Genomic DNA, 24,722 nt, shown 5'->3' on the forward strand with positions numbered 1-24,722 from the left:
GATCTGGCCCATGAAAATGAGCAAGTGCCCATGATGTGCCAGGTGCTGCAAAAGGGCCCTGAAAGGGTTAATGTCCCCAGTCCAACTTGGCCAGTCTCACATAGCTTACAGTCAACGTTTCCACCGCTTTACAATTTCATATACAGTAGATTAAAGCAGCAGAACAGGCTGCATAGCGGTTTCATTTTTAATTGCAGGATTGAACCAGGGGGTCTCCGGAGCTGAAATTAACACAGTTCCGCCTCGGAGACCCCCTGGTTCAAACCTGTAATAAAAAAAACATTTAAATGTAAAACGCAATGCTTATGGCCGGGATTATACCCAAAAACGTGCGCAGCGCCAAAACAAGTATTTACATCCAATGAAAGTGCTCATACCAGCTGCGCCGGTCGCGGTGCGCCGTATTGCAAAGCGGACGGCTGGGGAAGAGTCTGAGAAATTAGTTTTTTTTCTGGCGACGGCCGTGTCACGTGAGTGGTTCAGCCAATGAGGGCGAACCGCTCACGGCGGCAGCGCTGGGTGACGTCACAGAATAGCGCTGCCGTCTTGCAGCACTTGGTATAATCAAGGCCTAAATTTCAAATAAGCATTCAAAGAAAAACAACTTATTGAAATGCCTTATAACGTTTTAAACCTAGGAAACGTTTTTGTAAATCAGATGTGATCGCTGCAACTTAGAAATCGCTTCAGCGTACGTCCATGCAACCTTCATTCAGTTTGTTGCAACTTGAAACTGCAATTTTAAAAGGGATAAAACAGGGGTTTCTCAACTCATGTCCTCCATTCCCCCCCAAGAGGACAGGTTTTCAGTACATCCCTGCTTCAGCACAGGAGGCTCAATCAGTGGCTGAGTCTTCGACTGAGCCACTGATTGAGCCACCTGTGCTGAAGCAGAGTTATCCTTAAAACCTCACCTGTTGGGGGGGGGGGGGGGTCTTGAGGACTGGTGTTGATCCCCTGGGTTAAGACGTTCAGTAAGACGCGGCTTCTAAATGCTTTTTCCCCCCCCTCGATGTAAACCTTTTTGTGTGTTTGAAAGTGTTATTATTAAACGTGAGCTGTGAATAAACAGCGATGGCGATTCAATTTATAGCCAAGTCTAAAGTAATTTTCCACTGTCACTGACAACATGCAATGTTCTGCTCCTTAAGGGAAAAAGACATTTGTGAATTTAGGGGATCTCGTGAGAACATAAACAGCGACAATGTTCAATTGCTAACAGTTCTAGGAAAACATCATGTTCTTCTCTCATACAGAAAGCAGTTTTTAAAATAGCTGGCACAAAACACAGAGAGCAGATTGGGGCCAAACTGTTGCTTTCAAGTTTTTCTCTCTGCTTCTCAGACATTTTCATCTTCCATCTGCATTGCCCTACAATTGCAGTACTGTATTGCAAGAGCATTTCAATGGGAATGGCATCTGCCTACAGTTTCTAGTTTCCAAATGCTACGTCTGTAACCCAAACCTGTCGGACAGAAGGTTAAAGGAGAAATCCACTCTAACCACCATTTTGTTTTTTTACAGGATCAGAACCAGAGGGTCTCCATGGCTGAACTGCACTATTTCAGCCCTCGGATCCCCCCCTTCCCCCCTCCCCCCCTCCCACGAGGAGCACAGGACACAATGTGCAGTGAAGGGAAGATTTGGCAACCATAGGAACTGCTTTAAGCCCTGGTTAGCATCCCATGTTGTGTGGGCTATAATAGGAAAGCACTCAGCCATGTAACAACCTCTTTACTAGTTTTACTCAATGAAGATCTCTTTATGAGCTTTGCAAATTTAGGATTGGAGATTTATATACACACACATGATGTTCTCTCTGATACATTGTGATATATTATTGTGAGAATACAACATTTGAATGTGAGATACTGTGATACTGTGATATATGGTACTGGCATCAGGTTGTGGCTATCACTATGGTGGCTAGTAGCTAACACACTTTCTGCTGACATAACCACTATGCAACATGGGTTCGGAGAGTTGACTTGAGTCACTTGCTTTCCACTCTGCATTTTCCTTCCGTACAGCTACAGGGTGTACTGTGCGTTTATTTCAGGGACCATTTATAATAATGTGACACAATTAGGAATTAACAAATCATTTGTTTCTGGACAATAAGCCTGTAACACATGTTACCACTTAGGATGTACCAAGCCAGACACTGTGCTTTTACCATTAAACTGAACCCAATAACACCTGTCAGCATGTTCTGTGTATTATGACTGCAACCCTAAATAATGTTATATACTGTGTTCGGCCGTGCGTGTGCGCGTGCCTGTGCGAAGGCGCGAGCACGTGCCGCACACGTTTTGTGCGTATACTGTGCGCGAGTGAGGTTGTGTATGTGCATGTATGTGTGTGTGTTTGCAATTTATTATTTATTTAAAAAAAAAAAAACACATTGGTAAAAATAAAATATTTATTAACATTGTGCAGACACACACATACATACAAACATACACACATACACACACATATACATACATACATATATACACACACACACACACACATATATATACATACATTTCAGCGCCAGTAGCAGCGCGAAATCATTCTATTCCCCGTCTTCCCCGCTGTCGGTCAGATGCACGCTCACTGCCGTGCGCTCGCGCGGCCCTTGTGTAGAAGAGCTGACTAACCTCAGCCAATTCTAAGTGCCGCGCGCGCACGGCGTAGCGCACGCGGCCACTATATAACAGAGTCTTCTGCATTAGCTTGAGAGTTTGGAAGATGTTACAGGAGGAGTTGGGTAAGGAGTGACATGATGCACATATTATAATGTACCAGATCCTGCATCGTCTGTCATTTGTTTCCACCACATCTGAGGTTGCGTAAACTATTTTGATGAATAATCTGTGTAACATGTAACTTGTCAAAACAAAGGTACTTACATCTGACACAGACACGAGCTAATAATAATGTCGTTTTTTTGCTATGCATCTTCACACACGTTTCAGGACCTTGATACATTGACCCAAAAATCCTACGGAGTCTTTGAATGAAGTCTCAACAAGTGCCTAAAGTGCAAGGAAAAGGAACAACCAACCAAGATGTGATCCATAGAGGCAGAGGTCCCCCACTTCAAACTGAGTCGGAACTCACAAAAATAGTGCACATCATGAACAATGACAGTGCAAACGTTTGAACCCACGTGCTTACATCCTCTACAGCAGGAGTGCGCAAACTTTGTCTGCGTCCCCCTACCTACTCCCCCCCTTATCTTTTCTCCGACGTTTTCAGATGCCGTGTTGCCATGGCAATGTGGCGTCATTTGACGCCGTGTTGCCATGGTAACGCATTGCCAGAAGCCACCGGAGACAAGGTAAGGAATATACAGAGGCCTTGCTCGCTCTCCCGGCATTTAATTTAAATGTTGTGGGGAAGAGTGTGGGGCTTCTGTAAGCGCCGCACCCCCCCAGAAAATTTCACGCTCCCTGTTTGCGCACCCGTGCTCTACAGGAATGTTTCTGGACATTCGTTTCCTCAACTATTTCAGCAATTCAAAAATAACATTTTTCGAGTACAAAAAACTTAGCGTGGAAATAGGAGTTACGTTCTCACCACCGTGGCGCCCGGTGCGCGTCTCCTCTTTGGCGTCCGGTGCGATCTGTATCACATGGTTTTCCCTCTCATCGCGAGATAATTGGTATCGACGCCCGTGTCAGGTCGGTTGAGTACTTAATCATGCGCAAATGATCACCCTACGCGTTTCGCTCTCGCCTCTTCAGGGATATCAAGCATTGATACCGATTATCGCGAGACGAGAGGGAAAATCACATAATATAGACCGCACCAGACACAAAGAGGAGCCGCGTTGTACTCGAAAATGCGATTTTCTTTATACATTGCTGAAATAGCCGAGGAAACATATCTCCAGAAGCATTCCTGCGCTCGCTTCCGAGGCGAGCACGTGGATTCAAACTTTTGCACTGTCATTGTTCATGATGTGGACTATTTTTGTGAGTTCTGCCATTTTTTAAATGGGGGACCTCTGCCTCTGTGGATCACATCTCTCGGGGTGAGAGAGACTGCCTTGGCTGCAGGGATAGACAGTTTATATCACATTATATTTGTTGTGCAGAGATATATTTATCACTCTGGTGATTAGGTTGCGCTGTTCTGTTTTTCTGTGTCTTTCATTTAGCATCATGTGTTTGTAATTGTATTATTCGGGTCGTGACTTTCCCGCATGACATCATCCAGTGCTGACTGGTTTTCTTTGTCTTTTAACCAAATCTGATACAATTTGCGTAGTTTCCTTTAGTTTGTTGTGCTCTGTGTGTCACCTGACAAGATAAGGGGATGGTTAAGCTGCATACTAAGAGTGTGCTTATATGTGTATCCTAAAATTACTTTTACAATTGTAATATTTTAATAAGTAAAACATGATATACATGTAAAAATATAAATTGTATGTAACCTTAGTGATCAAATGATTGCATTAATACAAATTTGATATGATAAATAACACTAGTCATATAGATAATATGGATACAATTAATACATAGAAGTATAAATCATTGTAAACCAAAAGCTAGAAATGCTGCTAAAATGAGCAAATGATCTCCCTAGATCTGCTCAGCCATCCTTTTGGTAAAAAAAAAAAAAAGTACCAGGGCCGACATAGCCTCAGAGAATGAAACAATAGAGATACAGCATAGAAACGAATATACAGTAGTGTAGTACTTCCTGGGAATGGAACTTTTTATTAAAGCAGATCCTAACAAAACACATATTAAGAAACCCCAGAGTTAGGAACATTGTGTGTCCTGTCACTGCATTCTGGGTAAAACAGAATAGCATTATTTGCTTGTAACTGCATTTTCTTTATCATAGCCTTTGTGTAACTAGATAAAGAAGATATACACAATGTGCCTCCGTAGCGATAGCTGCTTTGACACAATCATCTCGTCAGCAGCACGCTGTGACCATAATGGCATCTAATCTTGACACATGAGCATATCGGCACTATGTATATAATGACACTGTTTTGACAGCTGCATCCCCTGATGTGCCGGTGAAGATTAATCTTCTGAAAAGTGCACTTGTGGAACACAGGCTGCATTTCTATCACTTCCTGGATGACACACGGTTACAGACCCTGCTGCCCTGCTCAGTATCTCTGAAGGGACACCTCGCACAGACTGTGCATGTGCTGAATGTACCTTCCTGACACGGTTTACATCACGACTATCCTGTTTATAGAGCATAGGAGGATTGTTATGATTGTTTAAACGAATGGTCCTCTCCACTGGCTGCAAGATCTGTGTTGCGTGCAATGCGGTTTGAGGATTAATACCATCTGCTACTTTTAAAGATAAAGACACCTGCCTGAGCATTGCAGTTTCACTTGTCAAAACAGCGGGGTGGCTAATCAGATGGCATTAGGCAAGTTTGCTCTCAGTCAGTAGCACAAGAATGTCAGAGTCAGGTTTTGAAGGAGTGGTGGCTAGAGACTGAGTCTTCCTGCTAGGAAACTAACTATAAAGTATTAGAGACCAAGTCCATGCTGAGTTTGAGCCAACCTAGCCCAGACAGAACTTCAAATGCCTTTAGTCCTCTCCCTACCACAAATTCAGCAATTATCCCCTCAGTGATACAGCCGTCACTAAGACTGCAGCTTGCAGGCTAAGCTACAATCCGAGTGGCTGCAAGGATCCGCCGCGTCTGTCGATGGATCGTAAAAATAAGCGTGTACCGCGACAACAAACTATGCAGAAGTCCATAGAGGTGTTTTGTTTATATTGTTTCAGAAGATACAATAACAAAATGGCCGTGTGTAGGTTGAGCTGCCCCTTCAGGTAACCTTCCTGCATTCCTACTGCATGGTTCATTTAACTCTTTGGAGTACCAGAGGGGCCGCGGCACCAGTTTGCCGCCTCCGTCACACGGTGATCGCGTGACCGCTCCGCGGAGCACTCATGTGAACGTGACATCGCTGATGTGTAAGGAGTCCTCTTCCGTTGCTCTGCCAATAAGATTGTGTTCAGCAGATCGCGATTTTCCCCAAGCGCAAAAAGCCTGTGCCGTGGTCACAATGTTCCCAGGACCCCCGAGATCCCCAATACACGGGGGCTACGCCGTGGGCCATCGTCTCACGAAGCATATCAAAAGTAATCTATACACATATCATGGATGTGGCTTTCTTAGAAAGATTCAATCATCCTCAAAGTAACCGTTTTACGCACTTGCACCGTCTTAAAAATATGTAAATATATATATATAAAAAAACTATATAACATTTATGCTAGGCCTGCTACCTATTTCTGGACGTCAAATTACTGTATGAGAATTACCTAGTCTCTCGTTTTGAAGATTGTCTTCTACCAAATGACATTAGATACACACTGTAAAACTCCTCCAAACCATTTGTGTACCATGGAAAACGTAATATATATATATATATATATATATATATATATATATTTTTTTTTTTAAATGTTTACACTTTTTCCTATGCGTCAATAAGCTACAGTTAACTTATTAAACATGCCACTGTCCTTTTAGCGTGTGCAAAGTTTTCTTCTTTTCATTGTTTCAGTTGTGCCTTTAAAATTAAATTTTTCCACTCAATAAATCTGTAAAGATTTCTATGGCTTTTTATTTCATAATCCATACTAGCTATATGTTTTCATAGTATCAACAAGTTTTGCGGTTTTCTAAAATCAGCGTTACGATATTTTGTAAGACTTGAAAATAGCACGTCTGAGATCAGATGCATTGTAAGGAACCCTAACCCTCTCTAATAGCGCGTCTGAGATCAGATGCATTGTAAGGAACCCCAACCCTGTCTAATAGCGTGTCTGAGATCAGATGCATTGTAAGGATCCCCAACCCTCTCTAATAGCGCGTCTGAGATCAGATGCATTGTAAGGATCCCCAACCCTCTCTAATAGCGCGTCTGAGATCAGATGCATTGTAAGGAACCCCAACCCTCTCTAATAGCGCGTCTGAGATCTGATGCATTGTAAGGATCCCCAACCCTCTCTAATAGCGCGTCTGAGATCAGATGCATTGTAAGGATCCCCAACACTCTCTAATAGCGCGTCTGAGATCAGATGCATTGTAAATTATTCTGTATCTGTATTTGGACCTGAAAATTACAGAGAACCCTTTAGGGATGCCCGGGGAACTCAAGGTGTCCTAGGAACCCTGGTTGAAAAACACTGACTTAGGGAGTGTTCTGGAAATGTACACTGTTTATCTGAAACCTTTCTAAAAAAAAAAAAAAAAAAACCTCACAAAAACTTTAACAGAAAAATACTTAAAAGTAAAAATCAGCAGATTCTAGAATATGATCCACAGCAAATTCTCTACCATATTGGAAGTTTATACTGAGGTGCAACGCAGGGCAGAGTTGTGGAGGATTTGGTGTGTCCAGTGCGGAGATCAGCAATGTTGTGTTAACACAGTTAATTTTTATTTCATTTTTTAAAGTAACTATTTCAAACAGAATGAAAAACAGTGAAGTTAGTTTGTGAAACTTAACGCAGCATTTTGTTGTTGTTTTTGTTTTAATAAATGCAGCAATTCCTTACATTTACGGCAATGCAATTATCTAAGCGGCCAATCAATGGTCGAAGATCCTGCTTCCCAGGGCACGCAATATGGCCGCTTATTTGAAAAGAGGAAGTGCTGTAGCAACCCAAGGAATCAGAATGCAGGTGGTCCTTGCTATCCGTCGGTCCGTTATCCGAACGGATTATCCGACGCGTCATAATGCATTCCACCCAACGCATTATCCTCGCTGCCGTGAATTAACATTGGATTTGCAATCCAACGGCGGTTTGCGGGACGGATTCCGGCGGATAACCGAGAACCGCCGGTACAATAAAAACCATTAAAAAGGTCATAAAGACTGAAAAAAATGCAGTAAGTATTATCTCATTCTACACAACTGATTGATTTAAAAAAACACACATAGGATTTTGAATGAAATGCTGCTTTAAGCTTTATGTTAATTAAGACTTCTGTGTTGCGGTTTTCATAGCAGGTACGTTTACCAATGTCTGATATATGGTACCTGAATTTGGTAGTCTTCACCAATACCTTCCAGCTTCTTCTTATATTCATATATTGATTCTTTAATGTCGTGCATTTCTGAACATAAGGCAATAGCATTGTCTACCTATGAAACAGAAGCAACATTATTCATGAAAGAGGTAAAGTAAAATATGTTGCATGTACAGTAGTTGATATTTGACTGAAGATTCACAATGTAAAATTCAATATCCAAGTGAGCTTGATTTGTTCCAAAGGATTAAACACCTATTTCTAAATGGTACTTGTTTTACCAAGGTACAATCAGGCTAAAGCACTGAAGTTGCCCTGCAAAAGGTGGAGCAACTTATTCTCTATCAGCCAATCAGAACATCTTCGACCAAAGTTCCCCGTTGAAGAGATTGGTCACTTTGGTCGTTATATAGAAAAGTTATATGCCCGGGACCTGGCTTGATGGCGGTGCCATCGGTGCGAATCCACCTGGCCCCGCGCTTACAGAGGCCCCCGCGCGCTTACAGAGGCCCCGCGCACTTACAGAGGCCCCGCGCGCTTACAGAAGCCCTGCGCGCTTACAGAGGCCCCCGCGCTTACAGAGGCCCCGTGCTTAAAGAGGCCCCGTGCTTACAGAGGCCCCGCGCGCTTACAGAGGCCCCCGCGCTTAGAGGCCCTGCGCGCTTACAGAGGCCCCCCGCGCTTACAGGCCCCGCCCTTACAGAGGCCCCCACCATAACAGAGGCCCCCACCATAACAGAGGCCCCCACCATAACAGAGGCCCCGCCATAACAGAGGCCCCGCCCCTACAGAGGCCCCGCCCTTACAGAGGTCCCGCCCTTACAGAGGCCCCGCCCTTACAGAGGCCCCGCCCTTACAGAGGCCCCGCCCCTACAGAGGCCCCGCCCTTACAGAGGTCCCGCCCTCACAGAGGCCCCGCCCTCACAGAGGCCTCACCCTCACAGAGGCCCCACCCTTACAGAGGTCCCAGCCTTACAGAGGCCCCACCCTTACAGAGGCCTCACACTCTTCCCCGGCCCAACTTCCGTAATCACAGCTTAAATGCTGTGGTGGTTAAATTAACCACCACACCATTTAAACTGTGATTACCGGAGTTGCTCAGGGCCTCTAAATTCCGGCATCTCCTCCTGCTGCCACGCGACGCAGCGTCGTCACGAAATACGAGGGTGTACAAGAGGCCCGCGCGCATCACGTGACATCGCATGGTAGCAGGAGGAGACGCCGCTCCGGAGGCGGTAAGAAGCCCCGCGTGCAGACACTGCGCATTGGGCCTCGCCATATCCCTAACCGGCCCTGGATATGCCTAATGTGCTCATGATATCAACAAATGTATGTAACTTCCCTGAATACGCTATTATGAAACAGAATTCTTATAATAAAAAATGAAAAAAACTTACCTCCTCAACAATTGTTTCCCCATTTGGTACCATGTTAATAAAGTTTTGTATGACTTGAAAACGTTCCTTTGGCAAAGCATTTGTATTCTGGGTACTGTAAATAAACAAATAAACAAATAATGGAAAATATGCATTTGGAAACATGAGTACTTCAACTGATATTTGCTCATTTATTACTTGCATTGTTAGTCAAAGCATTATATACGATTATATGTCATTCCCATTTGTATGTCATTACCCAGAATCCTTTTCTGCAGACTAATCACTACATGACGTGGCAATGTGGTGAATCAGGTTTCGGAACAGCGAAATTCTGCTCTGCTATATAAAACGGAAAACATATATATTTTAATAGAAAAAAAGAAAGAAAGGATCTCCATGGTGTTGTAATTCATTTGTTGTTGTTACAAAATAAATCAATATAGTGACTTCACAGGCAGGCTAATTAGTTAAGCCACATTGCTTACCGAAAATTAATTAAGAGGAAAAGTCAAGTGGTTTTATTGCCAAACTCTACTTGCAAATTGCAGTAAACACTAAAGTATTCTGCAGCCGTAAAAAGTTATTTAATTACCTATTTCCATAGCAACTGGCTGCCGTTTGTAAACTTTAATATGTAAATACATCGGATTTATGTTACCTTCAAGCAGAAGTAGATTTATAGAAGGAATCTTGAATATTTTTTGCATATGTCATATTGAGAATTAGCAGCAGACATGGATAATGCAATTTAAAGTTGCTACAAATCTTTAGACTAAAATAATGTTAAAATCTAGGCTCAAAGATGTTAATGTAACCAAATGACAAACAGACACAATCCCTGTAAACTCAGAACCCAAACCCACCACATCATATATATATATATATATATCATATATATTTGTGTCAGAAGGAGGGCTACTGGGATTGTGACCTAATGATACATTATATAGGTAAATACTGATCTGTCTCTCTTCAGGCTGCGCTTATAGTGCCTTGCGACGGCGACGCGACATTGCTCCAAAACAAATCAATTGACTCTGTCAAACACTTATAGTAAGCGCGACGGAGCGACGGAAAATTTGGAAGTCGGCTAAATTTGATTTTTTTTTTAGAGACAGTCGCCACATGGTAGCGACGGCATCGGTTGCGCCGCCATCGCCAGCACTATAAGTGCGGCCTAAGGCTGCGCTTATAGTAAGCGCGACGAGACAGAGCGACGGCTTGGTCGTGATCGCTGGAAGTCATCTCAATTCGATTTTTCCAGCGGCCTGACGTCACCGTCACTATCAGCGTAGCCAAGGCTGCGTCCATAGTGCAGGAGACGGCACGAGCGACATCGCTCGCACCGAAAACAAACACTAGGACAACAATGTGTATAGCGCATGCGCAACGGGCCAACCGGCGCTTTGCGCGACAACCTGACTTGAATGCTCTCTTAACATCTCTAATGGACAGAGAAATGTCTTAATAGACTGGTCATTCACATTTAATTTCTCCCTTACAGAGGTTAAGAGAGCGTTTGCAGGTAGTGTTAGGATTTTTAAAATGGCGCAACTTGGCATGGTGACAGGCTTAAAAATACTTTGGTCACAGAGTTTCACTAAATACAGATAAGTATGTAACTATATAATTTGGCATATTGGATGTAGCCCTGAGGCTTTTTGTCTTTTGTTGTAACCTGATGACAAATATGCATTACTAAAATATTTGTATTTCTTTACAGGAGCCTAGAAGACACCAACCTATGACCTGTGATGTTATTTATGAGAATGGGATTATCACAGAGATTGAGGAGCATTAAGATTCATTACTAAAACAGGCATACCCCAGTTTAAGGACACTCCCTTTACGGACACTCGCGAGTAAGGAGATATTTTCAATAGCCCCATACCCCTGTGTCCGTACGCTCACTTCGCGAGTACGGACACTTATTCTGCCCTACAGACCGACGAGTAGTGACGTGCTGATTCCCCTCGCCCAAAAGGCAAACGGCAGCTCGCGCATGCGCATCTGTCAGCACGTCCTGAACAGCAATACTGGCTCCCTACCTGTACCGAAGCATTGATAGCATTGTGGAAATAAAGGGTGTGTGTGCCGAGCACGCGCATCTTAAGTGAAACTTCTTTGTCTTTTGTCACAGAAATTGTATTTGTGATGGTAATTTTTTTAATTAAAAATCAAAACACAATTTCAGTGACAAAACGCAAAGAAGTTTGACTTAGGACGTTTGTGCTCGGTACACATCCTGTTTTAGCTATTTGCACTTCTATATTTATACTAACTGTGAATTCCTCGTGTGTGCGTGCAGGAGTGTGTGTAAGCGAAAGTGTGTGCGTGCAAGGGTGTGTGTGCACGAGTGTGCGCGCGTGATAGTGTGCGCGTGCGAATGTGTGCACGTGAGACTGTGCGCATGTGAGAGTGTGTGCGCCTGTGTGTGACTGCGTGTGTGTGCGTGTGTGTGCGTGCGTGTGCGTGTGCGTGTGTGTGTGTGTGTGACTGCGCTTTGTTTTTAAAAGTTTTTATTTTCCATTCATTTGAAAAAGTTTTCTTCAGGTCAGAGGACCCTGCAGCATAATGTATAATAGCACATACCAGTAGCACATGCCAGCAGCAGCAGTGTGTGTGTGTGTGTGTGTGTGTGTGTCTGTGTGTCTGTGTGTGTGTGTCTCTGTGTCGGGGGCAGCGGGGGGAGAATCGCATGCAGGCTCTCCCAGCAGTGGTCTGGGGATGCCGGTGGTCAGTCTGCGAGAGGACCTATTTACATACATGCTCTGGACCCATTGCGTACGTTAATGCCGGGTATGCCTGTACTTCTGTCTTCTGCTTCTTCTGGCATAGCACAAATCTGTCCTTTTCCCCACTGCTGTCAATGACTGAGCCATCTGTGCTGAAGCAGGAATATCCTTAAAACCTGACCTGTTGGTGGCCCTTGAGGGGTGGAGTTGGCCACCCCTGTACTATACTAATAGACTCTAATAGGTGTTGATTCATAGCACATGCATTATCACTTAAGGAAATCACCACTTCAAGAGTCAAAAGGAACATCTCTATCTTAAAAGCCACAGGCCGGGTGTTAATGCGATTCCTAATTTTAAAAACTCACGTCTGCTTCTTCGATGCTCCTTTGCGGTGATACAGAACCAGCGTTCCCAGAATCATGGCTAAGTTTGTTCTGCCAACTCCAGTCTGGCAGCTGAAAAGCAGGACAGGTGGGGGGCAGTGGGCATCTTGAAGCAGCAAAAGGCATGGATTTTCCTAAGAAATAAAATATGCAAAACTGAAATTCAATGCATGCAATCTGGCTGCTGTATGTTGCCATACATGTTTTTCAAACAGTTTTGCCAAAGCTGTTACATTTTTCTGTGTGTAAACATGTAAAATAACACAAAAAATTTAAATATACATTGGGCATCTAGCACAGTGGTTTCCAACCTTTTTTGGTTAAGGAACCCTAAATTATATTGTGAAATTCTGCGTAACCGCAACCCTCTTTGATAGTGTGTCTGAGATCAGATGCATTGTAAGGAACCCCAACCCTCTCTAATAACGCGTCTAAGATCTGATGCATTGTAAGAACCCCAACCCTCTCTAATAGCGCGTCTGAGATCAGATGCATTGTAAGGAACCCCAACCCTCTCTAATAACGCGTCTGAGATCAGATGCATTATAAGGAACCCCAACCCTCTCTAATAGCGCGTCCGAGATTACATGCAATATAAATTCTTGTGTGTTTGGTACAATTTTCAAATGACTTTAAAATTTGCAAGGAAACATTTAGGGATGCCTGGGGGAACTCAAGGGTTCCTAGGAACCCTGCTTGAAAAACACTAATCTAGCAGATGGAAATGTACATGCCACAATATAATAATGCCCCCAAGAATTTCTATACAATTGTGAAACTCCAAAACCCCATCTAAGTATTAAATCCTGAAAAGTAATTAATTGTATACTCAAGCCATCCTGTTTTATACTATATCCCCCTACAGCGGTGGACTAGGAAGCAAAAATAGGGGGCATGGTTGGAAATTATATAGACATCAAGGGGTAAGCGATAACAAAAGTCGCAGCCCCAATCAAAACAGTAGTGGCTGGCAACCAAAACAGGATGATGGACCACCACAAAAATAACCAATGTGAATCCTGATGACTTGCAACTTTGACCTTTAAACTCAAACTCAACATCAAACTCAAAACAATAAGCAATGGTAATGTGTCAGAGTTCCCTCGTTTCCTACGGAATAGCAATTCTAAAATTGCATGCATTAAGGATGGGCAAAAAAGACGTACACTTTAAATAAAGTATTTTGGTCACTGGCTCCTGTTCAACCTGCTGCAAAGTCACATCTCTATGTCAAAAAACCTCAGAGCTCTATTTAAATGAATGGTGGTTAGAGGCTTCCCTGACATGAGGATGCAGTTTCACAGTTAGATCGCTGAATATTGTTTGCAAATTTGAATCCGCCTCGGATTGGCCAGTTCCTTTGAGCTGTGGACTTCCGCGCATCAGTCTCAAAAAGGCAAAGACGAAGCTCACACTGCTAGAGCTGTGGCCGAGAAAAGCAGTGTTGTGGATTCTAGTCCTGTTGGGTCTGACACCAGTACATCATTCCCATCACTGGGTGCTTTAGGCCTTCAGGCTCTCTCTCTCAGAGATGTTGAAGCCATTTTGTTTCTGGAGGGGCAGACACAGCGGTACCTTCACAGGTAAGTATCATGGGAAAGAGGAGGTCCCCGCAGCTGACAATAACCTGGTTTTCTCCGGCGGACCCACCGATTCCAGCCCTGTTATAAACCAATGTTAAAGAATAACAGAACAGATGGAGTCGCTGTTTTAACTCTGGGGTAGTTGCGATATGGAAAAGACGAAAACCTAATTAGTACTAATGCGCCAACACCAGTCCTCAAGAGCTACCAACAGGTCAGGCTTTAAGGATATCTCTGCTTCAGCACAGGTGGCTCAATCATTGGCTGTGTCACTGAATGAGCCACCTGTGAAGCAGGGATACCTTTAAAACCTGACCTGTTGGTAGCTCTTGAGGACTGGACTTGGCCAAGTACATTAGACGGAACCTCTAACATCGTCTGTGCTTGAGCGCATGGCGAAGCACTTCTCTGCTGGATGACGCTGCTCATCATCCTCTCTGAATGGCAGGGACACCCTGGCTTTACCCTGCAGCTCTGACTCACAGCATCTTTGCACAGTAACAAACATGAAAGCATTTTATCAATGGAATTCACAGAACAGCCTTGGAAAACAAGCTGCGTCAGTTCTGATGGAGTAACTCTTTCACAGCCAGAGGCTGGCAACTGATTGCAGAGCAAAGAATAACAAAATAGGGTCTAAAAAAGTCAGGTCTTTTAAATATTATTATTATTATTATTATTCCATCCATTTTCACACCCAGCTGTGCAATCCAAGCAGTGCAGCAGGTGAAATTTCTTAGGGCCGCTCTATACAGCGTGCGGCCGTGTGTTCCTATGCGAACGCGCGTGCATGTGCCGCATGCTTTCCGTGCATATAGTGCCGGGAGCTGCAGATAAGTGTATATGCGTGTATGTGTGTGTGTATATGTTGTGTGACTGTAAGTGTAAGGGGAGTGTAAGTAACATTTTTTTAAATAAAAAAAAAGTTTAATAATTTTTTTTTTTTGTGTGTGCATTTATTTACCCCGCCCCCCCACACACACATCCATACAAACACACATACACACATACATACATATATACATACATGCATACACACACATACATTTGAGCGCAGGCAGCAGCACGAAAAGATGAATTTCTTCATCTTCGCCGCTGTCTGTTGGCTCCCCTCTCCCTGCCGTGCGCGCGCGCGGCACATCTATAGAAAGGCTGACGGACGTCAGCCAACTAAAAATCTGCGCGCGCGCACGGCGTAGCACGCGCCCGGCACTATAGAACGTGCCTTAGGCTACGATTATACGAGAGGTCACTGGGCGGCAGCGTGATCTGTTGACGTCACCCTCACGCTGCCGCCGAGCGGCGTCCTGATCATGCAGAGGAGAGAAGCAGAGGAGACAGGGAGGCGTGGCCGTGAGCGGTTCGCCCTCATTGGCTGAACCACTCACGTGACGCGGCCGTCGCCTGCCCAAAACAAATTCCTCTGTCTCCTCTCCAGTCTGCCGCCCTGCAGCTCCGGGCGGCGCACACGTCGCGCGAGGTATGTATACCTCAATTGGATTGCAGCATTTTGTTTTTGCACCGCCCGGCATCACGTCACACGACACCGCCAGCGTTTTTTAGTATTATCACGGCCTTAGGCACAAGCGCCTGCACCGCACCAACTGTCTTGCTTCTTGCTTCCAGTGCAGTTCATATTGATTCTTCTCCGTCCCTCTGCCCTCCCTCATTTCTGACGTCACTGGCTTTGTAGCCAACGACGTCACCTAAGCTTTAAACGCAACTTTCGCAATGGAAACGGGTGACGTCACCGGTCATGTCGGCGTCACTACAAGCGCAGCCTTAGATAGCCGAGCCAAGATTAAGAAAGTGCAGAGCCAGCAACCCATACTAAATGTCTACCAGAATCTTCCCCAGTATATTCTATATTCCTTAACATCATAACTGAAGATATTATGGTTTTGGGTGTGGGCATGTAAATAAGTACCTGAATCAGTACACAAATGGAAAGGTTTTCTTGCAAGTGTAACTAGCACAAGACTGACAAATACCTTCAAAATATGCAGGAGGAGGCGAACTCCTGCATTCACGGGACAGATTACTGGAAATCATCGAGCACTTTCAATAGAGAGCAGCACATATTCTGTGGGGGTGTGGGGGTTACCCCCTCACTGAGTCAGAGCAGAAGTATGCCTCTGCTTCAGAAGCAGCTGCTCTGTGTGGAACCATTCCCCTCTATAAAGGAAGTGGAGTGATGCTATCTGTCACTGCCACTTCAGTTCACAAGATCTTTTACAGCCCCACGTCAAGAGATTATTTTCAGGAGTCCCCTGGTACAGTTCCTGGCACGGTCTGCAGGGTTACGGCCAGCGAGGCAATGATAAGATGCATGACGTTCTCTTTATTCGTGGAACAAGGCGTAATGTTTAGCCCTTTTTTGCAGTGAAAAGGTTATTAAACAGTAACAGAATATCTTTATTTCATGTAGTGCTTTTCTCCCAATGGGACTCAAAGTGCGTCACAATAACAGCATAGCGCGCGGTACGCAGCACAGAGGAATTGTTACAGGCACAGTCCCTGCCCAGATGAAGGTACAATCTACGATTTTGGTACCTGAGGCTTGGGCTATATCCCGGCATTAACTGTGACACCCAGCCAAGCCTTACTATTTTCAAGGTAAACTGTAGTACTCACCCTGAGAAAATTAACAAAGTCATCAAACTGTGCTTCCAGTGGAGCGCCTTCTGCAGGCAAAGGCAGGCGATGATACCTAGTAGGGCAGAATTAGTACAGTTAGGCTCTCATATGCACAAATCCTCTCTTCATACCCTCTCTCCCTCTACTCCCTCCTGCTGCTGGGGATATCTCTCCTAATCCTGGACCCAGCCACAGACACATTTGCTCCCACCATCACCTCCCTGCCACCTCCTCCCTCCCTGCTAATGGCATTAACCTATCTAATTTAATACCGACCAGCATTACAACTCACCTCTCAAAAGAAGCATCCCAATAGCCTGCACTCATTGCCACTGTTCCACACTCCTACCAACCATTGTGGCCAAGCTCTGCTATCTACTGCACTTATTCCCTCACCTGCTGTCTCTGTAACTCTCCCACTATACCACTTAGATTGTAAGGGATTTCCTTTCCTATTGCCTAATTTTGCTGCACTAATCGTATTATCAAAATCCCCCGTACTGTATTCTTTGTGAAGAGCCGAGTACACGTTCTGCGCTATATAAATAAAGATATACATGCATACATACGCTACCCTTTAGATTTACACTAGTAAGCTAGACACAGTGTGGCTCAGTCATCCAGTGGATTTTGGAGTGGGGGTTTTGTTTTATTATATCATGGATGGTACAAAGATAGATTATTATTTTTTCTTAGCCATTATTTAGAATACAAGACTGACCATGTTCTATGATGTAATACAAAAGGGGCCTTTTATATGTACCTCCACATATAGGAAAAAGCATGCAACTATTTCAGAACGAGCATGTCACCTTCAGTAGAATAAGACATTGCATATTTCACTTCATAGATGGACATGGCACACTCCATACTGGTAACTAAATCAGTGCTGCTCAACTCCAGTCCTCAACATCCCCCAACAGGTCAAGTTTTAGGGACATCCCAGCTTCAGCACAGGCAGCTCAATCAGTGGCTCAAAGACTGGGCCACCTGTTGTGCTGAAGCAGGGGTATCCTGAAAACCTGACCTGTTGGTGGCCCTTGAGGACAGAAGTCGTGCACCACTGAACTTTAAGAACATGCATAGGCAGATCTTGCTCGTTGTCATATGGAGCATCATAACAAACAAGATGACCAACTTTCAAACATCTGCAGTAAGGACGCTCATGGATGTTGATGCATTCACTGTGCTCATCTTACTTCAATCTCTGTACAGATGACCAGGTGACCTAACTTCTTTGCATTTCACTTCTAGCTCAGTCCACTCCAACCTGAATTAAGTCAAAAGCACGGAAAGGTAAGTGGTCCCCAAAAGTGTGACATTTTGCTGTTGTAATCAACTTGAGTTGAGACATTCGTACAAAAATCGGGACTTTCCTTACAAATTCGGGACAATGTTGCTAAATCCCCTTTAGTTCTTTCACACAGAAGCTGAGAGTTACCTGTATGAAGGCAATAAGAAAATGGGTCTGTGGTACACCTCCTCTGTGACATGAATATCCTCCTCGCACTGAATTTTAATGCAGTGAGGCTCATCTTTAAAGAGTTCAATGTCGTTATATACATAGTAACCGTTTCCACTCAGCTGGGCAAAGTCATACAGCTTAAAACAAAAAAACAGGACAGGACGCTTGGTAAAATAATATACATAACAGATGCACTAACACAGGGGTACTCAACTCCAGTCCTCAAGCCTCCCCCTCCCCCCCAACAGGTCAGGTTTTCAGGATAGCCTAGCTTCAGCACAGGTGGCTCAATCAGTCCCTGCTTCAGCACAGGTGGCTCAATCAGAGGCTCAAGATGACAGACCTTAGATTAGAATATGTATCCTTTGTTTTTCAAGCAACCCTATTTAAAAGAAATTAAACGGAGCACGCAATTGTAACAGTTCCCACCCATGTTACATCTTTTAGCATCAACCTCTACTTGAGCCTACACTAGAGGTGGCGAAATCGCCACTATTTTCTGCTTGCGTCTGCATCAATATGTAATGAAAGTCACTCCACCTCAGACCCAGCAGATCTTTCTTTAAAGAGGCAATCCAAGCAGCTTAAAAAAATTAATCTTTTTTATTTTAATGAATGCAGCCTTTGATTGACTAATTACCTAAGATGCCGATCCATTGGTTCTCCCGTGATCGATCAGCAAAAATCCTGCTTCCCATTAAATGGCTGTCTGTCAGTTACAATCAATTCTTCAGTCAGTGTAACTCAGCAGCTACAATGTATTTTTATATTACTAAGGTAACATTATCTATTGTTACAGTTTGCAGCTCAAACGGCTAAGAATATTGGCAACAAATTATCACAAACAGGAAAGTGTTACAAAGATCTTGCACTGCTGGGGAGTTGGGCTAAAGCCTGCTATAGAAATCAAAGGACGCTCAGTATATTAAAGCTGCAGATCAAGCAATATCCAACATGTGTGGGTTTTTTTTTTTTAAATAAATCAGTTCTGTACTATGAGAAAATATTTGTAGCATTTTTTTGTGTCTATAGCAACCATTTAACAAGTCACATCCCCTTCCTCTTCTGAAACAGGCTCTGGCACACACCTTGTTGAGCCCTCTCTCTAGCAGTGCACCAATTATATCTAGTGACTGCCTGGTCACATTATCTTACCCCCAGAACTTTGCATCTTTGTTCTTCTTTTGCTGCACTGACACCATTTAGTGAACCCCCGAGCCGAATCTTCGCCGATTGATCACAGGAGAACTGACCGATCGGCAATTTAGCGAATTACTTATCATTGTGTTGATTGTATTGATGCACATATTAAAGGGGGGGGGGGGGATTCAATTTAAAAAAAACGGCAGCTTGAACTGCTGCTTTAAAAATCATTAAAAATGCCTTTAAGAGTTGAATTTGAAAATAATTTTTTAGTAAGTATTATCTAATATAGGGGTGCATAAACACGCTGGGCAAGAATTTGGGGGGGCGTGGCGCTTACAGAGGCCCCGTGCTCTTCCCCAAACAATTTAAATTAAATGCCAAGGAGCGCGTGCGAGGCCTCTGTAACTCGCTTAGTAGAGATGATGCATGCACTCAGTAAGAGTAGTGTGGGGTACTTAGTGTGGGGGTACTTGGCTGCCGGTGCGCTGCGTTCAGGGTAATCCTAAAGTCCCAGTAGCAGTCAGCAAACAAGAATGAAGCAGGCACACAGACTTAGGCCGCGCTTATAGTGTGCGCGACGGCGACAAAGCAACGGAGCGACGTCGCCGCCGCGAAAACTGGTAGCCAGCAAAATTTGATTTTTCAAGAGCTGTCACGTCACGTGACGGCCCTTGAACCAATCAAATTGACGGAAACACGCAACGTCGCCGCCTGGCACTATAGGCACGGCCGTAAGCAGGATGCTTTAATGTCCCAAGTTATCTGATGTCTCGGGTGTGCAATATGGCCTAAGGGCTACAGTGATTACCAAACAAAACATATTTATACCCCCCTTACTTACCCCACCCCGCTCAAACCATCCTCCTCCCTCTGTAACTCGCTTTCCTGGTCACCGGCGGCTTCTGACGACGCCTATGGCAACGCAGTGTCAAATGACGCGGTGGGCGCACATGATGTCCCGTTGCCATGGCAACATGACATCACGTCGTGCTGTCAGAAACCGCCGGCGATCAGGTAAGGGGTTGGGGGTCCCGAGCAGGGAGGGGGGCGCAGACTAAAAAGTTTTCGCACCCCTGATCTAAGACTACAGAACTGATTATTTTTTAATTATTTTTTTAAACACATGAAGGATATTGCTTGGATTACTCCTTTTTTAAACAAGTAAGCGGCGTGCATACTAAGGCTAAGGCCCCGCTCCCTCAGTCAGCGCGCCCGCACTGCAGACAGGCGGGGCGCTGACAGACACAGACCGCGATATGCGGTCTGTAGGGAGCCGGGAGCCGGAGAGGGAGGGGAGCGGGATCTGATCGTGGTGCCGTCCACCCCCCCACACACATACATACACACACACACACACACACACACACACACACACACACATACACACATACACACTCACACACTTTAATAACACGCAGCTCCTTCCCTGCTCCCCGCCCAAGGCGCCTCCCACCTAGCTCCTTTCCTCCCCTCCTCCCCTCCTCCCCATTGGCTGACTCGTGTACCACGTGATGCGTCAACGCCGAAATTCACAAGATTCTTGCGGCATCGGCTGGCTGACGCGTCACAGTACGTAGTCAGCCCTGTCGGAAGGAGGCAGCGGGGTCAGGGACCACTCGGGCAAGGATCTGGTGGTTCGCGGCCGCGCGCCCTACCGGCCGCAGCGGGTTCGCAGCCTAACGCAGAATTTGATACATCCCAAAACATGAACCCATATTTACTGAGTACTCTTCTGCTACAAGACACTTTCTGGTGCTGGAAGACACATAACGTCCATTTGTTTGAATAGGCTGTAATCTCATGGCAGAAGATTGCTTAGTAAATATGTGTGACCTGTAACTGCTCCATGACTCTTCCTAATGACCCTTCTCAAATGGCAAGCTGACGCGCATCGGGCAAAACTGGAGCAACGTCCCTTCCTGCACAACACTAAGAGACGAAGCTGATGACAGATGAAAATGTACAACTGCATTGATACACCATCCAAATGCCTTTGGCCAAACATCCATCAGGACATTAAGAAGACTATTGTTGGTGCCTGTACCTCCTGCCGAATGGCTAGCTCCAGGTTCTCCACTCGCGTGCCCTTCTCCAAGTCGTGCAGGTTTTCATGCAGGTTCTCCTTCCTTCTGGGAGTATAAGGCACAAAGTCATTCTCCAATCTCAAGAACACCACCGGCTCCTCACGGACACAGAAGAAGATACATTCCTGTATTAAAAGACAACAACATACAGTGATTTTTTTCCATTGTATTGATCATTGTATCAGGAGAAATCTGGAATAGTAAAACAGGTAACTTGTTATTGACCAAAAATGATCACTGTAAAAATGTACTAAAATAATCTTTTTTGTTACAAAGTTTTTTTTTTTTTTACTCCTTCAAATTATTGTATATCCTGCAAGTTAACATATTTTATTAGAATGACATGGTATTTATATGTAGAAACGTCCAAAATCACAATGGTTCCTTCTATACACGTAGACTAGAGTATTCTTACATTATAGGATGCGTTTTTACAAATCCATGTATTGTTTTGTACCAGTGCCCGTAAATGTGCAATTAGTTAAGTGCAAATGTACATTTCCTTTATTTATTATCTAAGAGGAAATATGCCTTTCATTCGTATTATTAAAAACCGGATTTTACATTACAACCTCAGGGCCAAGGGTGACATTATATTGGTTCATATATCTCCAACCTATGCCTTTCTCCAACAAAAGTTTAAAACAGAAGCAAATCAGTAACACCCAATAAAGGGAATATCTTGCTCACAATGGCAGATTTGTCTCTGTATCAACGTGTGTTACATTTTCATCAGCTCTGCATACTGTATCTTTATAACACTTTCACTGTAAGAGGGATCAGCAATGGATTGCTATCCACAGCAAAGGGTTTTCAAGGGACAGTCCGACTTAGGACCACAAGACTAAAAGTTGCATGCTTAGGCTAAGGCCCCGCTCCCTCCGTCAGCGCTCCCGCACTGCAGACAGGCGGGGCGCTGACATACACAGACCGCGATATGCGGTCTGTGGGGTGATCGGGAGCCGGAGCGGGAGGTGGGCGGGAGTGGGAGGCTTGAGCGGGAGGGGGGGGCGTGGCTTGAGCGGAGGGACCCGCTACTCTCCCCCCCCCCTCTCTCCACGGGCTCGGGCTGGAGCTGCTGATGGAAGCAACACACACACACGCAGGCACTCATACACACACACACATACACACGCAGGCACTCATACACATACACACACACAGACAGAGGCAGGCACTCACGCACTCAGGCACACACATACACAAACACAGATAGGCACTCGGACACACACATACACACACACAGACAGGCACTCACGCTGCTTTCTCTCCACACTCCTCCCTGCTCCCCGAAGCTTCTCCTCCTCCCGAAGCCTCCCCTCCTCATTGGCTCACAGCCACACCACGTGACGCGTCAACGCTAGGGATCACAATTCTCTTGTATCCCGTAGCGCTGACGCGTCACAGCGTGTAGTGAGCTGTGCAGCTAGGGGGGACCGGGACCGGCTCGGCAGGATTCCCCTGCTGGTGGGGAACGCCCGTGTGGCCGCCCGCGCCGCTGGGCGCAGCGGGTCCCAGGCCTAAGTAGGTTCAATTGTGATTATTGGCGCCTAAAACACATAAGTGTAAGTAATTACAAACCTTTAAATGTGGTTGTTGTTTCCGTGGTAATCACATGCTTTGTTTGTTTGTTTGTTTTACAGTCTTTATCTAATGTTTTCTTTGGGTGGATCTTACAATCTACGGGTAACTTGTCAATCGCTTTCTTCTTGCTCGCATAATATTGATTATACGACCATTAGCTAAACAGATAAAGGTTTAGCACAATAAAAAACCTACTAATTTTACACGGAACACAATTTAGTAAAAGTTCTGCTTTAAGGCTGTTTTTGACGCAAATAACACCAGTACGTTTACAAAAAAAGAATGTTTCCCTGGTACACGGGACGTCTCCTTCAAAAGAAAATCTAACCTCTCCCAGTCCGTTCTTCCATCCCATTTCATATTAAGAGGGGAAAATAGTTCTTTGGCCTTTGTGGCCCAAATTCACAAAAGGGCACAAATTGTATCATTCAGAATAGTTACGAAGCGGCAAGTGCAACATCTGTACTATACCCTGCATAACATCTGCACTATACCCTGCATAACATCTGCACTGTACCCTGCATAACATCTGCACTATACCCTGCATAACATCTGCACTATACCCTGCATAACATCTGCACTGTACCCTGCATAACATCTGCACTGTACCCTGCATAACATCTGCACTGTACCCTGCATAACATCTGCACTATACCCTGCATAACATCTGCACTATACCCTGCATAACATCTGCACTATACCCTGCATAACATCTGCACTATACCCTGCATAACATCTGCACTATACCGTGCATAACAGCTGCACTATACCGTGCATAACAGCTGCACTATACGCTGCATAACATCTGTACTATACCCTGCATAACATGTGCACTATACCCTGCATAACATGTGCACTATACCCTGCATAACATGTGCACTATACCCTGCATAACATCTGCACTACACCCTGCATAACATCTGTACTATACCCTGCATAACATCTGCACTATACCCTGCATAACATCTGCACTACACCCTGCATAACATCTGTACTATACCCTGCATAACATCTGCACTATACCCTGCATAACATCTGCACTGTACCCTGCATAACATCTGCACTGTACCCTGCATAACATCTGCACTATACCCTGCATAACATCTGCACTATACCCTGCATAACATCTTCACTATACCCTGCATAACATCTGCACTATACCCTGCATAACATCTGCACTATACCCTGCATAACATCTGCACTATACCCTGCATAACATCTGCACTATACCCTGCATAACATCTGCACTATACCCTGCATAACATCTGCACTATACCCTGCATAACAGCTGCACTATACTGTGCATAACAGCTGCACTATACGCTGCATAACATCTGTACTATACCCTGCATAACATGTGCACTATACCCTGCATAACATGTGCACTATACCCTGCATAACATCTGCACTATACCCTGCATAACATCTGTACTATACCCTGCATAACATGTGCACTATACCCTGCATAACATCTGCACTATACCCTGCATAACATCTGCACTATACCCTGCATAACATCTGCACTATACCCTGCATAACATCTGCACCATACCCTGCATAACATCTGCACCATACCCTGCATAACATCTGCACTATACCCTGCATAACATCTGCACTATACCCTGCATAACATCTGCACTATACCCTGTATAACATCTGCACTATACCCTGCATAACATCTGCACTATACCCTGCATAACATCT

At 44.6% G+C, this 24,722-nt stretch overlaps 1 protein-coding gene across 2 annotated transcripts in view; it reads right to left on the reverse strand.

The window, feature by feature from the left end:
• Positions 1 to 24,722, reverse strand: part of PALD1 (phosphatase domain containing paladin 1) — a 128,584-nt gene that overhangs the window by 15,869 nt on the left and 87,993 nt on the right. For both annotated transcript variants that reach the window (XM_075610752.1, XM_075610753.1), the window contains 6 exons: positions 21,395 to 21,559; positions 18,181 to 18,341; positions 16,737 to 16,812; positions 12,502 to 12,653; positions 9,417 to 9,510; positions 8,030 to 8,134 (listed from right to left, as the gene is read on the reverse strand). In XM_075610752.1, the coding sequence (XP_075466867.1) occupies positions 8,030 to 8,134; positions 9,417 to 9,510; positions 12,502 to 12,653; positions 16,737 to 16,812; positions 18,181 to 18,341; positions 21,395 to 21,559 (753 nt within the window). The remainder of the gene's footprint in view (positions 1 to 8,029; positions 8,135 to 9,416; positions 9,511 to 12,501; positions 12,654 to 16,736; positions 16,813 to 18,180; positions 18,342 to 21,394; positions 21,560 to 24,722) is intronic.

This window comes from Ascaphus truei, chromosome 8 (assembly GCF_040206685.1).
Source record: "Ascaphus truei isolate aAscTru1 chromosome 8, aAscTru1.hap1, whole genome shotgun sequence".
Classification (NCBI taxonomy): domain Eukaryota; kingdom Metazoa; phylum Chordata; class Amphibia; order Anura; family Ascaphidae; genus Ascaphus; species Ascaphus truei.